The 16,213-nt window shown below is 51.4% G+C and overlaps 1 protein-coding gene across 2 annotated transcripts in view; it reads left to right on the top strand.

The window, feature by feature from the left end:
- The window catches only part of rnf220a (ring finger protein 220a), a 153,953-nt gene that overhangs the window by 120,418 nt on the left and 17,322 nt on the right, over positions 1 to 16,213 (top strand). The window contains exons 1-5 of one of the 2 annotated variants that reach the window (XM_036554995.1): positions 228 to 472; positions 629 to 671; positions 5,843 to 5,964; positions 8,761 to 8,893; positions 15,610 to 15,706. In XM_036554995.1, the coding sequence (XP_036410888.1) occupies positions 437 to 472; positions 629 to 671; positions 5,843 to 5,964; positions 8,761 to 8,893; positions 15,610 to 15,706 (431 nt within the window). In that variant the 5' untranslated portion in view covers positions 228 to 436. Of the gene's footprint in view, positions 1 to 227; positions 473 to 628; positions 672 to 5,842; positions 5,965 to 8,760; positions 8,894 to 15,609; positions 15,707 to 16,213 lie in introns of those variants that run through there. The other variant, XM_036554996.1, reaches the window with a different exon arrangement.

Below are 16,213 nucleotides of genomic sequence, written 5' to 3'. Positions count from 1 at the left end.
AGTAATTCTGTTTCAAGCATAATTTGTGTATTCACATATATGGTTACATTTTTTAATTGAAATTCCTCGTTGATCGTGTCGCTAGAGAGCACGGTGGTGTTACTTTTTCAGCTGTGGATGCGCTGCACGCCGGCCACCGACGCGTTGCTGCACCCTAGCGGCCGGTCGGGGAAGCGCACGCATTTTCCCCGCGTTCGCGCTGCGCTCTCACGTCGACGTGGGGGTCATGTGACGGAAGCAGACATGGCCGCGGTTGCGAGCTGAGTTAGGGGCTGTGATGGCAGCCAAATATTTCAATCCCTCTGCATCCTACCGAAAATCAAATTACAGGGTCCCGTTTACAGTCGGGCCGGCCACCGGGCCGCTCCTAAGAATCGCCGGCGCAAGTGAGTTTAGCGGCATCTGACGCCTAAAAAAAGCAGGGGGCCCTGTTGTAATGGAAGAGGAGAAGCAGACCAATGGCAGGAGAGAAGTAGGTTTTTTGTTTACAGTCTTGAGTTGTTGCTCGTCTTTTGAATCCAGCGCAATCTGAGCTCGAAAGCGCACCAATTCAGCAGCGAGCGTTGAGAATGTTAAGAACATTTACTAACTCATTTCCTGTATGTTTCCTTTTCCCCCTCTCTGCCAGACATTTTTACGAGTGCGAGCAAACAGGCAAACACGATTGAATGGTACGTATATTTCTTTTTGATCGAAGTTCCACAGCTTGCATATTTCAATATCACCAGTAATAAATGTCTATATTTTTGTACACTTTCATGTTGTTTCTGTTCAATGCAAAAGTTTTTTCCTCTTATTAATTCCAATTGTATTTAAAAAGTTCTTAATAAGTATACATTACTGAGTTAAAAATCAATTGTTTCTGAAATGGGCAAAACTTTATATATTTTATTTTACATATTTGAACATATAGTACTATCAAAGTCATATGTGCTACTGTGAGGTTTCACAGTTTTGTTTCGTTTCTGATGGGAATTAATATCCTAAATGTAAACAAACAAGAATATAAATGATTAATATTAATAGCAATAAGCAAGTGCCAAGTTGTTATTTATCTTGCATTTGGGTTAAATTATTTTCAATATCCATTGTTCATTTTTTAATAAATGTATAAAATATATATTTTTAATGAACAATGTTTTTTAATAATAGTATTTTTTATAGTTTTATAGTCATAATGTATTTTTCCTTTTTACAAAAGCACAAGTAGCAGGTCTACTTTGTGACATTTTGAGAATAAAGCACTTGCTATGTAATGACCAGTAAGTGTCACAGTACCCTATCTGTGGACATACTGTACCTGGAGAGGCCCATGTACTGCATGTAAATAGTGGTGATAATTCATAGCACTGAAGTGTTAGTATGTATCTGTATACCATGAAAATAGTGAAAGGACACCACTGTTTACCTTAGAGCCAGGTGAAGTTGTCCAGGGCCTAGATTTGAACTTTGAATGGGAAGTGATCAGAGTACTAGAATTTGCAATTGAGTGGAAAGTGGCCAGAGGTAAGAAATAGCTTTGGGGACATCTTCTGGCTTTGAACTGGATGTTGAAGATACAGCACTCTGTTGTGGTCCGAATGCCAACCTGCAGACTTGTGCCCAGTGGTCAGTGACACATTTAGACTTCAAGGATCTTTGTTTTTTTTTTTTTTTTCTTCCCCAACTGCACTTGGAATGCTGTGTGCCTGAAAACAGTCCTAAAACTGACTCCGCCCACTCCACCTGTCTTGTGTGCCCCATGTGACTGCCCTTGGGTAGAGGTGTTAGGACGGAAGGCTCTGTCACAGTCGAGTGGGAGCGGATACTGTCTGGCAGAGCTAATTAAACCCGATACCAGTTTTAATTAGCAGTCTTCTCATGCCTCTCTCGCAAGGCTCTCACTGTTGGGATGTTCTCTTCCTTCAGTCAGCCTAGTGCAGGTTTATGAGGGTGCTCCACAGGCGATACACGCAGTTGAGCGGTCATTTTGTACCTGCTTAACAAAGAGTGAGGCGTCGGAATATATTCTATGAATGGGCTTTACGGTTCGTCTGTGCCACGAGGTGCGAGTTGATGTTGCTTTCACCAGGCATATATACACCTCTTATGGATCAGATTATAACCCTTGAATGAGGGGACTGCAGGTTGATGCAGTCAGATGGCTTGCAATGACAGGCAGGGAGGGACACGTGGGTCTGGTGTCTGGCGGACTTTGCAAGCCACGCCAGCAATGCAGGGACCAGCCTTGAACTGTTAAATGCAGCCGGTGTGTTGTGACAGCCTCCTGATCACTCATCTGCACTATGGTGGCTGGCAAGGGTCAAATGTAATTTGTCTAATAGTCTAATGTAAAAACCTGGAAGAACCAGAGCGTGGAAACATGGTCTGGACTCACAGGTGAACTATCCTCAGCTCTACCTGAGTTACCGGATATTCCAACTGGGATTAACGTCTGTGCTGTTCCGTTCTCCATATGAGAATTACAAGCACATTTCAGAGAGGACGCTGGTTATTGTTCAAAATGGGTCACCCCCATTTGTTGTAATTACAAGTTGGTAGGACATTAGGGGAAATACCTGTTAAAGATGGCCGATACCTCGTTGTGGTTGTTTCTGTAGTTGAACACGTAGACCTAGACGGTAATTTGACGGGTTTCCCAGGAAGCCCGGTGTGTTTTGATGCCTCTTCCTTTGACCTAGCGCCTGCACGAGCAGAGGATCTATTAACCCCTGGCTTCTTGATATGTCAACAGTCGATGACATCTGCTGGTGCAGGCGCTACGCCAAGGAAAGTGTCAAAACTGCCCCCTTACCTCTGCTCAACGGCGTCTCCGTTGCCCCCTGCTGTGTCCAAAACGGTAAGAGTCTCCTCCAAACACTCAACCCCCCCCCCCCCCCCACTTCCCCCCCACCCGGCCCCCTCACTGTCTACACAGATCCCAACAGGGGAGTCGCTGAACTAAGGGACAGCAGAAACAGGGTACCCCACTGCTCCTCAGGTGCATTACTGAGGAGCTGTCGCTCACAGTAGCATGTAGCTGTACTTGCAGTGTGCTTGCAGCATGCCAAGTTTAACACGCTGTGTCTGAGCTCACTTGTAAATGTTTTTATAACGTTCAGGAGACGTTCAGACAGCTGTAGACTGCAGCTGTCTCTCCCCCTGCATTGGCTGGCGGTCACCTCTGTAGCCTTCACCCTTTAGTTCAGCAGGTTGTGGGTGCAAGTCCCTCATAGCAGAGGCCATGAGATGTGTGAGTGTATGAAATCGCAGACCATAAAGCAAGGAGAGATTTTGATTAATGAGAATGTGGAGGGCACCTGAGACCATGCCCAGGGGACCTCCAGCTGGTGCTGTCCCTGAGCGTCTCAGAGCCGCACCTCGATTCCCGCGCTCCCTCTGTGCCAAATCAAAGCCCTGCCTGCCACTGACATTTCTCTCCCACGTTTCCCCTGCGTCATAAAAAAGGAATTTTCGGCTCCGTTAGCACTCACACCACCATTAAGATTCACGATCCTGGGTGGGGCGTCTGGGCGATCGGGAAAGAGGAGAGCCGAAGCCTTCCTACCATGCCCGTTTAATATGACCCCCCACCCCTGCCCCCGCCCCTGCCCACTTTTAATGGCGCCTTCCTCAGTTACTGTCATGATTGCCTCCTAGAGATTATGAGGACCAGACCCCTTCGCTCACAGTATTTGTTCACCCATCCCTCCTCTCCAGTCCCCCCCCCCCAGCCCCCCACACGTGTGCAGCCACCTAAAAATGACTGCCCCCGCACACCATTTGCAGTTAACAAAAAGCGACAGACTTACGACGCAACGGGCCTCTGTTCTGCCACGTTAAATTTCTAATCATGTGTGTGGTGGGGAGCCGTAAAGAGAGAGAGAAGATTTGCACGGTGAGATGGGTAAGGCCGACCCCCCCGCCACGTTAGACATAGGGCTGAGTATCCCCAATCGCAGGCAGGGCGCGGGGGTCACTCCAGAAGCAGGAGCTTTTCTCCCCCCCAACCCTGCCCCCGTTCTCATGCGGTGCTGTTTCAGAGAGATCTGTCCCTCTTTAGATCCCTGCTCTTGCGTTTTACGCAGTGAACTCCCTCTCTCATCTCCATTGATTTTTTCCCTTTCCTTTGGTGCTGAGAAAATAAAACGCAAGGCAACTCAAGATGGATTTTACAGCCAGTAAGAATTACACTCTGAGCTCTAAAGCCCAACGGCAGAGCTGTCACCAAAACCCAATGACATCACTTTTCCCTCCTTTCGTTTTTTTAAGGTATGCTTCACAGGCGTATTTTATTTTTTCCCTGTTGTTAACCTCAGGACGATCGTGGTGGTCTGTAACGGTGGGCCCATGAGAACAGTGGGAAGTGGGCTGTACTTTCGGGTGAGCTCTTGCCCTGAGGTGAGCGGCATTTCAGGAAAGAGACGATGGCCAAAGAGGTTTAATAATTACGGGCCAGGGGCGATGCGGTAGTTGCTGCCATGCGGTGACCTGGCGCTGTGGCAGTGCTCGAGGCTCTGATAGTTCAGGTCGCTTCGTGGAGAACGTGTCTCCTTGATAGTGTGCCACTCCTCTCCTGTCAGAGCAGAAGAGAAGGCCGTAACCATACATAAAGATTTGCTGAATAAGACACAACGTCCTAAATAAGAGACCGCAGTCTGCAGTAAGAAGGGTTGGGTGGTAGCCCACAGGTACTGTGTCCTGAATGCTAGGGAGGCTTCTTTCTGTTTTGTTCAAGCCCTGAATCGCTTAATCAGAGTTGGATCCGTTATCACCTCTTAATGCAAAAGTGAGGGGCGCTGCCAGAACTTAGTCCCCCACTTTACTTCAGTGTATTAATTGTTCCTCGTTTATGATTATGAACAGAATCAGTGGAATTCCAGCCACTCCAGGGCCAGTGCTGCCTAGCCTTAGCCAGCAACGTGCGGCAGGTAATCTGCTGTTTTAGCATCCCACGCCTAATCAGAGCGGCCTCTTCTCATTTCTGCTATAAACGGCTGTCCGGTTTTCAGACGTTCAGCCTTCGGCTTTCCGCTGCATTTCAGAAGTACCTCTGCACCTATGGGAGTCAGGGACAGCAGAGAGGGGAAATTGCCTGCTGCCCGTTACCTGCTGTACCTGCTATGAAGATCATGCTATGCCCGTGGGCCTGTGGACTGGGCTTTGAGTGATTATAAAGTAGAGGACGCGTTTCACACACGCGTATGATATGAGATTTCTGCTCCTCTCGGCCACCATGTGGTGCTGCATGTGTTTGGTGATGTAGCGCCCGCTCTGATCTCCAGACAGTACTCAGCAGGGGGGCCCATGGTGCAGTGCCACCAGCTGTTCCCTGAGCACTGATCAGAGATCAGTGTTGTAGAGTAGGGGAGCAATGGGGCAGTTGTGTTTGAGGTGTAGATGAAGGTGTGGCGGGGCAGTTGTTTTTCTCAGGTGCCTACCCTGAGGCAGACGTGTGTTTAGACGTCGTTGGCTGTGAGGTGTGGTGGATGTGCTGTGAGGTGGTGCAGAGGTGCTGTGAGGTGGTGCAGAGGTGTGGTGGACGTGCTGTGAGGTGTGGTGGATGTGCTGTGAGGTGGTGCAGAGGTGTGGTGGCTGTGCTGTGAGGTGGTGCAGAGGTGTGGTGGATGTGCTGTGAGGTGTGGTGGACGTGCTGTGAGGTGCGGCTGAGGTGTGGTGGATGTGTTGTGAGGTGCGGCTGAGGTGTGGTGGATGTGCTGTGAGGTGGTGCAGAGGTGTGGTGGACGTGCTGTGAGGTGTGGTGGACGTGCTGTGAGGTGTGGTGGACGTGCTGTGAGGTGCGGCTGAGGTGCGATGCGGTGCCCTCCTCTCTGACCCCCCGCTCTGCTCTGCTGTCTTGCAGCCCGGATCGGGAAGATGAAGCGCCGGAAGCCAGAGGATGGGCAGGTATGTCCGCTGTGCAGCGCCCCACTGACAGGAACGGAGGAGGAGATGAGTAGGCATGTGGAACAATGTCTGTTCAAGGTAGCCTCAGACCCCCGGCACACGCGCAAAACACACACGCACACGTGACCACACACACGCATACTCACTCTCTCTCACACACACACACAACCATACACATACTCACTCTCTCTCACACACACACACACAACCATACACATACTCACTCACTCTCTCTCACACACACGCGCGCGCACACACACACACTCTTTCTCACCTGACTTTCCTCTCCTTTCTCACCTCTCCTTCCTCTCCTTCCTCTCCTTCCTCCAACACTCCAGGTGATCCACTCTCGGATCACTCAGACACCAGTGTGCTGTTGCGTTGCTCCAGCTTTGTGTAATATGTTGGCAGCCTGCTTATGGCACAACCCAGTTTTCCCACTTACATGTTGCCGGATGTCAGCCCTTGGTATCAGATTATCCATGTTTGATAGAAAATTTTCTCCCGTGCTATGGCTTCGTCATACTCTGATTTTCAACAGTTTTGTTTCTTCTTGTCTGCTTAAAGGCTTGCTACCCACTGTAGTGTAAACCCCTGTGCACTGCCTGGCTCAAGAACATTCAAAGAGCCACAATGAACAACTGAGTTCTTCTGAGTTCACTCTGACCAGCTTCCAGGGAGGAATATTTAAAAGACAGTGAAAGTCCAGTGCTTTGGGGCGTGTGCTATAATTAGGCATCTGACGAACTTACACGTAGGTGGTGCCACCGCTCCCAGCACATTACAAATCACACCAAATTATTAGCATTTAGCTTTTGGCTGCAGCCTTCCCTCCCAGTTAAATATCCAGCAGTACCTATTAGACCCGCGGCAGTAAACATCAACCGAGCGGTAAGGTTCCTCTTAAATTCCCGCTGGTGCCTGCCGGGAATAGCTGGCGCTCGATTCCAACTTTATCCGGTATCCAGGGGCGTGCACGTGAAGCCCGCCTCTGTCAGACCCTCAGACACTCTTTTTCTTAACCGCTAGCTCCACCACCGTCTCTTTCACATAGTCACAAAAGTAAGGATTCACGAACCACTAACACCCATTTTACACTGTAGAGCTAGAACCAGGCTGGCTCAGGCTCATAAGCCTTTTCCACTACAGAGCTGGAACAAGTCTGGGTCGCTATACCCATTGTCCACTGTAGAGCTGGAACCAGGCCAGCTCATAGTGTTCAAGTGCTGGCTGGTTTTTCATTATCATTTTTGTCATGCTGACCCATGTAGTGAGTAGCTCTCTCTTATTGGCAAATTTAAAAGAGAGCCAAAGGTGGGAGTGCCTGATTGGCTGCTTCTGTCTGCACTGACGTGTGATGAGGTAAATACTCAACAGACTACCTTTGAAGATCAGAGCAAACAAGCAGAGACAGATTAAAATGGATTCTGTTTTTTTTTTTTTTTTTCTGGAAAACCTAGCAGTCTTGCAAGTCCTGGGCCAGCTCTACAGTGATGAAGAGGTTTCTTTGGACAGAGTATACTGGCCAGCACTGATTTTATTTATTTTCCTTTGGAGATCAGTGGATTTTGAAATATTCAGCTCAGGCAATGATTGGCACCAGACATCCTATCTACTATCTGTGGGTAGAAGCACTTTGTAATTACCTTTAATTACCTTATTTGCTTTTAATTACTTTATCTGTTTGCTGTTGAGATGACAAATTCCAGTACATTACACATTAAGCGTTATCACATTACACATATATTACACGTTAAGCCCATTTCAGTAACAGGATTTCAGTTGGAAGGATTTGCATGTCCGTAAAATGCCTTCCTGAGGGATACAACACAGATTTGAACCTATGACCCTCAGGTGCAGGGCAGTGTGTGGTTAAACACATCTGTTCCTCCGGCTGCCATTCGGCTCGGTCAAGACGAGCTGTGGTGTCAGACAGCCAAAGCACACGGTCCCGCACAGGTCCCTCAGACAGGGGGGGGGGGGGGGGGGACAGAAACCATTTAGCTGTCTAAACATCGCTCTGTGTGCTTATCCTTAAACTGATGCCATGCTTTCTCCTTCATTTATCTCTGCTGAGCAAATGTGAAAAGGTTATGCTTTTTACTGCGGGTTCACTTTTTTACGACTCAGGCAATAAATCCCGGCTCAGGCTACCAAACCTATATTGTCATGTAGAATATACACGTGTTAAATAACCTATTTTAGCGGTATGAATTTGCTCAGCTTAAAGGCCAGTACTCGACATGCAATTTCTTTGACAGTTTTTTTTCCCATTTTCATGAAAGGAATACACATCTTTCTGGTACACTATCAGTCTTTGAAAATCCTCAAAAATATTTTAATTCTGGTCATGAAAAAGGTCATGAAATATGGCCTCATATCCAACTGTCCTTGGAAATTCACAGAACATTCCACGAAATGTTTCTTCAGCAGCAAGGTAACTCACTTTGCTGTCAGGTTTAGCAATACCAATGTTTTAAGATTATTAATAAAGTGGCTTTTGGTGGCAAGCAAAGGCATTGGTGACTGGGATTGGCTGCCAAGAGCATTCAGTAGTGTGCACACTCAATGTTCAAGTAATTTATCTCAGAACTTATTTCCTAATCTTATTTCCATCTTCAAATTATTCATATTGTGCAGGAATTTTACTGTTGTTACAAAAACATGTCTTTAAAACTGAGCAATTATGCCTAAAGTGCCTGTATAAAGGCTTGTGAAATATAATTGTGATTTGAATGTGGGAGCTCCTTACTTTGTGATGGTAGGGTGTGGTGTGTGGGTGTTTCACCACACTCCTGGCGCGCACGTGTGTGTGTGTGTGTGTGTGTGTGCGCGCGCGTTATCTCTGACTCTCTGTGCTGCTTTGTCCCGCAGCGGGAGGGCGCGTGTGGCGTGGACGATGACTCGGCGGACGTGGATGGAGAGAACGGGGCACCCTTCGAGGAGTACGAGTGGTGCGGCCAGAAGAGGGTGCGGGCCACCTCCCTGCTGGAGGGCGGGTTCAGAGGTACGTCAGCACCCCAACCCCCACAGCACAGCTGAGCTGCCCACTCTCACAAAGCCCCATGGACTACCATACCCAGTTTCAACAAACACCAATTCCTGCCACCTTTCTCATTGTGACCTAGAAGTTTTTGGTTGTGTTCATGTCTGACTAGGAACCTTTGTTGTTGGAAAATGTGGACAGTTTTATTTGAAATATCTCGAAGCAGGAAATTCGAGATGTGCGTGTCTGAGTGCAGTGCCCAGAATAGCCACATTAGCACTTGAAACGCGTGATTCACACTGGGCACAAACCTCAGGGCCACATCGTTAATGAAAGCTCACAAAATCCAAAATCTACAAAAAAAAAAAAAAAAAAAAAAAGCCGCCTCAGGTTGGGTTCTCTTTTTATTTTCTTTCTCTGTTGGAGGCAGTGAATAAGGAAAGGTGATAAGTACAACTAGATGTTTAAGATTTTCCCTCCTGGAGCTTGCTGTTGTAACGAACACCAAGGTGCACCAACCTGCAGGAGGCTGAAATTAGTTTTCTGAAAGAATGTGGTGCCACACACCACATTAGGATATTGAGCGGTTTCTAGTGCATCAGGCAGATTTCGCTTAGCAGCAGCAGTGCATTGTGGGTAACCCACGGTGTTATGGACTGCGGTGGATGGGTTGGACTGTATGTCAGCAGCTCGGGCTAAGGGCCTCTGGTCCTGGCGGGGTCAGCTCTCTCCTGGCCCAGCTGGGCCGTAAATGCTGGGAAGGGAAATGCTTCTAGCTGCACAAACAAGCATCAGGCCTTTGCCGAGAGGGGCACAGAGGGGAACCGTGTCCAGGGTCAGCGTGTAACCCCGGGGTAACTCCTCTGGGCATTCAGTTTTCACACACCTTACACGCAGGAGCACTTCAGTGGTTCTTCCTGTGCCTCCCTCACACACTCACGCACACACACGGTCAACATGGCAGCGCTCGTAAGAAAATGAGAATAAATCCTATTTTCTGATAAGCTTCTCCTAGGAAAGATGTTTGTGGGGATTGAGGCCCAACATCCTGTCTGATTGATGCAGTCTAGTTTGTTTCAGGGCTTGTTTGTTTTTTCAAACATGCTGGTGTGTTTGAGCGTGTATTGCTCTGATCCCTATTAGTGGTGCTCCAGGACCTTTGGACAATTTCTCTGGCCAAATGGGCGATTAAGTACCTGATCAGAGCTAACCAGGCTGTGTGAACTCCCCCCCTCGCCTGAAAATAAATTCAGCTCCAAGGGGATATAAGGCCGTCTGTTCAAAGATCACTCCTTACCTCCTCTTCTTCTTTTCCCTCAAACTGCCCAAGGAGCTCTCTGAGAGGATTTTATATATATATATATATATATATATATATATATATATATATATGACAGAAGTCCCCTAATTCAGCAAGAAACAGAATCACAAAGCCAAAAGTGCCGTGTCCTTTTTGGTGTCTCTGAAACCCCCGGCCGGGGCTGAGAGTAGAAAGTGTTACCGATCAATTTTTAATCTAGATTGAGCTGTGAGCAGAAACGATCCGCCCCCCCCCCCCCCCCCCTTTCTGACGGGCGGCGGCCACCCTTGGAGCCGTGTGACAGATGAAGCCGGACGGGGCGTGTGGCGCGGGTCCCGGTGCGACCGGCGCTTGAAAGGGCCCCCGAGCCTCAGAAGGCGGATTTGTTTTGAAGGCGTCGGAGGGAGAGGCGCATCCCGGGAGCGTGAGGAGGGCGCGGGGGGGCGCCTTTAATGGGATAAGGAGCCTCACTTCTGTGCTCCCGCCGCCGGCCCCCGCTTTGAGGGGGGGCGGGGGGGGGGAGGAAGAAAGCCGAGGACGGCGCTTTCAACTTGCAGACCGAGGCGCGGATACGGGGAGAAGAAAGGGGGGGGGTGGGGGGGTGGGATCAGTGTCGGAGTGAGAAGCGAGGACCCTCTCATGTTGAAATGGCTTATCAGGCCCGGTCAGGGGGGGGGGACATGGGCCCGCTCGACCACCATATCGATGAGAGGGGACCGGAGCCCGGCCTCAGATGCCGCCTGGCGGACAGGCGGGGCGGGCAGGGGGGCGGGGGGCTGGAGGCAAGCCAGCGGGGGTCCACTGAAGGCTCTCTCCTTTCGGCAGCCTACTTCAAGATGGCTCCTTTCTCTGTACCCTCTCCAACCCTGCAAATGCCATCCTGATAGGCTCCACTTTGACCCGAGCGGATGGGCAGAGGGATTAGCCTCGGGGGGGTGGAGGGGGGCTAGGGTGGCTTTTCGTGTGGTCTGGTACCTCCCTGGATTTCCTGCGCCCTCCTCCCCGCTGGTTCAGTGGTGTCTCTTTCATCTGTGCAGATTGTGAGAGTGAGAGAGTGAGTCTGTATGTCTGCGGATGCTCTTTGTACGTACGTGTGAATGTTTTCCCACTTTGAGAGCACTTGTGCCTGTCTGTGTTATAAGCTTTTGGATATTGTCACAGTGTAACGGCCCCACGGTTCTTGTTTATGTGGGAACACGTACGGTTATAGTGTGTGAGTTCATGGATGAATAGTGTGCCCAGAAGTGTGTGAGTGGGCGTGCGATCGGACAGGTGAAAGGTGTGTGTGCAGATCTGCAGGGTGCAGAGAGGTGAAAGGTGTGTGTTTTGTGTGTGCGGCTCTGCGGGGTGCGGGGTGTGGGGGGGGCTGTATCGATCCTGCCTGTGGGCGGTGGTCAGGGCGGGGTCCGAGCCGTGAGGCCCGGCAGACGGAGACCACAGCACCATGCATAATGTGAGTGAAAGGCAGTTAAAGTGGCGGTGACCTTTTCAGCAGAGATTAGATTGCCTGCCAAGACCAGTTAGAAGAAAGGAAAGCTGCTGATCAGGACAGCCAACCAGACCACATCAGAGGGACAGCCCGTCCCTAACCAGACACACACCCCAACTAGTGTGTTCTAGGATGCAGAGACCAACCAAACCCGCCTGGCACTTTTTAGCATGGGGAGAAGTCTAAGGGAGGACGGAGACACCTAGGAAGGTCCCGGAATGATGGAGAAGGAGTTGCATGTGGAGATGGCATCCATGAACCTCTCTGCAGCACAGACTGATGTGTTTATCAGTGTGGACAGGAGGGGTTTTTTTAGGATACAGTCTGCATCTAATCCTCTGCTTACCGCTCTTGTAAATGAAGTAAATGAATGAGGTTTAGGGGACGGCGCTCTGACTGTGGACGGGGGAGCCCGGGATCTCGTTACAGCGCTCTGCTTTTGGCGGCTGGAATTAAAGCGAGGTGAGGAGGAGGGAGGAAGCATGCAGCAGCTGCCTCATTTCCTGCGGGATGTCAGCGGCCGCTCTCATCGCCTCTCCGCTGTGACATTGAAGACAGAAATAGGCTGGATGGGTGTGAAAGCACGTTGCCCCCCCCGTACCCCCCGCCCGATCGCCAGCCCTTAACCAGGGCGGACACACGCCAACCCTCTGCCTCCGTGTCGGATAATTGCGTTGTCAACTGTTCAGCGAGGTGGCAGGTGAGAGCTCGCCAGCCGATTGACTGGCCGGACATCAAGGCAGCGCGCCCGGGTCCCCCCCCCCGCCACCCCACCTCAATCTATACCGTGATCAATTGATTAAATTACCACATTCCCCAGCCTCACTCGGCTTCCCTGCGCTCGGCCGCCATTAGCAGTCAGGATCTCTTCACTCTTCCTCCTCTCCTCCTCGTTTCCACGGCCTCTCCGCCTCATTTGCAGTTTATCGCCGCTGTGACCCGCCTTGGCCCCGCCCCCCCCGGTCCCCCCGGTCCCCCCGGTCCCCCCGGCTCCCTCTGGGGCTCGCCGCTGCTGATTTCGGGCGCAAGGCCTGCTGGGACGGCACGCTGCGGCCCTTTATTTCCGCCGCTTTCTGCGGAGGATCTCCTGGGTGTGATAACGCTGCCCTATACACGCTGTCGCGGTAGCGTTTACTGTCGGCGTGCAGACGAAGGCCTGCAGGTTCAGCGTTTAAGATGGAGGTTCCTTTACATTCTGTGCTCTGCCTCAGAGCTTTCATGGTGCCGTAAAGTATTCACTAATACATACATGTTGAGTGTTTCGCGTTGATGCATTGCAAGCGGCAAAGTGATAGAGGGGTGATGGCAGGCAAATGAAACGCTATAATCCTTTCTTATCCTTTAACAGTTCCAAAGGGAGAGTACTAAAGTCTCTCTTCTCCCTTATCATGTATAGCTCTTTTTCCTCATACGGCAAGTTAAGTCGAGCTACCCCCAAACTGAACTAAATGATAAGCATGTAAATATGCTGGCACAGACTGCTTTTCCCTCTCAGTAGCCTTACAAAAATTAATTTTGCAATGTACATTGTATGCTTTTGTCAACTACACTGCCCAGACAATTCCTTTATATCATATAACATGCCTAAGGTAAAGAAGACACAGGCTTCGGTGATCTGTATGGTTCATTAAAAAGCAGAAACCGATTAGGAGTTTTTCTGATGGGTAATGGACCCCTCGCTCAAATCATAATCTTCAAAGTGAGGCGTCTGGGCCGCGGTTGCCATGGAGCAGCACTGTTGAGGGGGGCGGTCAGTCGGGAGCAGGGAGGCCGTTAAGCCGAGGCAGTCTTTCGGAGGTCAGGTTTGCGGGCACCGGGGGGGCGGCTCACAGCCGCACACAAACAGGATCAGGAGCGGCTTCAGAGGAACGGAACGGCCCAGGCGCTGCAGGTAGCAGCGTCTCCGCGGCGAGCTCCTCTGAGCTTCCCCTTCCTGCCTCTGATTGAGCTGTTTTTACACGGCAGTGGAGCCGCAGTGGCACGCCTGAGTGGGTTTCGGCCCGGCACGCCGCCCGCAGGACGCCGCCCCCCGGACTCCGGGACGGGCTCTGACAGACAGGCTGTTTGCTTAGGCTCCCGTGTGACGGCTGCTGTGTGCTGACCGCCCAGCTGTTTGGTGTCACAGCTCTGAGCCGCAAACAGGCCTGATTTATGCGCACCAGCATTGCTCACATACGCTCCCCGCAGCCACGGGGACCAAATAAATCCTAAAAGGTCCCTTTTATTTGATCACTAAAAGCCATCGGTGCATTGTAAAAACAGTTAGCGTTTGTGGCGCGTTTTATCCCCTTTCCAGCGGCTGCAATCCCATAATGCTCGGCTGCTATCGGGAGACGGGGAGGCGCGGAGAGCTTCCTGGCCTGGCCGCCACCTGTGCCTGTCAGTGCTCTGTGACACAGACGCACACAACTCTCTCACCTGTGTTCTGACTGTCTGCTTGAGTGTGTGGTCCTTCTTTCACTCTCTCACACACACACATATACACACGCACACGCACACACACACACACACACTCACACATACGCACACGCACACACATATACACGCACACACACACACACACACACACACACACACTCCTCTCTCCTGTATTCTGCCTGTCCAATCCAATACATTTCCTCTCACACTCACTCGCACACACACACATACACACATATACACACGCACACACATATACACAAACACACACACACTCACACACACACTCACTCACACTCGGCTCTCTCACTTGTATTGTGGCTGTCCACTGTAATCCCCTCTCTCCAGCACACACACACACACACACACACACTCACTCACACTCGGCTCTCTCACCTGTATTGCGGCTGTCCACTCTAATCCCCTCTCTCTCCCACACACGCACACGCACAAACTCACTGCTGTCTCACCTGTATCCCACCTGTCCGCTCCAATCCCCTGTGACACGCGGGCTGGCGGGCAGGCAGCCGGCGTCAGTCCCTCAGACCCCCCCCACAGGGCACGGGGGGGGCAGCACCACAGCCAGCGTCTCTGTCTCTCAGCCACTCGCACCGCTAAGTAAAACTGAAAGGCGCACTCACGGCGGAGGGGAGTTTGTCTCCCAGGTCATCACCGGGTTGATAGAGGTGCCACTCAGCGGCCGGTCTGTGATTGCCTGTCACTGTGTGCCCGGGCCCCCCCCCCCCCCCCCCCCGGCGGCTGACACTGGCCGGCCCAGTCCATTACCGCCGTTCTCTCCCTCCGGCCCCCAGCGTTGGCAGGAATCCCGGCTTCCTGGACGAGCCGCAGAGTCCGGGACTTCCAGTCCGGACGGCTTTTAATGTCAGGAGTTTTGTTGGCTTTGTATATCTCTGTCTGCTGGGGAGGCCTCTGGTGCAGCTGATGCGCAGAAGAAATTGACATAGGTGGTGGTGAAATGCCCAAATCTACCCCAATTCACATCCAACAACACGCGCGATGGAAATGTAATGGATTCTTTGTTATTGTAGAGTCAAGGTACTCCTGTGACCCTGCATGCTTTGGCAGGGGTGGGTGCCACAGAGGTGTAGATCTGATAGGACACACACACTCAGCCACGCCCTCTCCTCTCCCTCTCTGATGGGACACACACACTCAGCCACGCCCTCTTCTCCCTCCCTCTCTGATGGGACACACACACACACTCAGCCACGCCCTCTCCTCTCCCTCTCTGATGGGACACACACACTCAGCCACGCCCTCTTCTCCCTCCCTCTCTGATGGGACACACACACACTCAGCCACGCCCTCTCCTCTCCCTCTCTGATGGGACACACACACTCAGCCACGCCCTCTCCTCTCCCTCTCTGATGGGACACACACACTCAGCCACGCCCTCTTCTCCCTCCCTCTCTGATGGGACACACACACACTCAGCCACGCCCTCTCCTCTCCCTCTCTGATGGGACACACACACTCAGCCACACCCTCTCCTCCCTCCCTCTCTCTCAGGAACCGGATTCGCCACCTGCAGCACCAAGGAGAACCACGACAGCGACGCTGACCTGGACGTGGATGGAGACGACACCCTGGAGTACGGGAAAGCGCAGTATCCTTCCCTCGCAGGCTCCGCCCCTCCACACAGGCCCCACCTGGCGCCTGGCTCCCTGTCCACAGCTCGCTCATCTGTCCTTCTCTGCAGAGTCACCATTTTAGACACTCTTGTGGAATGATAAGAATTGGAAGATCAGCTGCTAATTTTTTAGAGAACAGACACAGTTGACCTTTAAACTGTGTCTAGAGGGTTTTTATCAATCATGTGCTGTCATTTTATCAGTAGTTATCATTAGCGGAGTTATCAGTAGCCTCGCTGCTGGCTGTGTCTGACGGCACCGCTCACTCAGGCCGGGTTGTGCTGGCTGTGTCTGACGGCGCCGCTCACTCAGGCCGGGTTGTGCTGGCTGTGTCTGACGGCGCCGCTCACTCAGGCCGGGTTGTGCTGGCTGTGTCTGACGGCGCCGCTCACTCAGGCCGGGTTGTGCTGGCTGTGTCTGACGGCGCCGCTCACTCAGGCCGGGTTGGCGCCCCCATCTGCTCCCCTCACCTCTGCACTGTC

This window comes from Megalops cyprinoides, chromosome 20 (assembly GCF_013368585.1).
Source record: "Megalops cyprinoides isolate fMegCyp1 chromosome 20, fMegCyp1.pri, whole genome shotgun sequence".
In the NCBI taxonomy this organism is placed as follows: domain Eukaryota; kingdom Metazoa; phylum Chordata; class Actinopteri; order Elopiformes; family Megalopidae; genus Megalops; species Megalops cyprinoides.
This window is presented reverse-complemented; position numbering and strand designations above follow the sequence as displayed.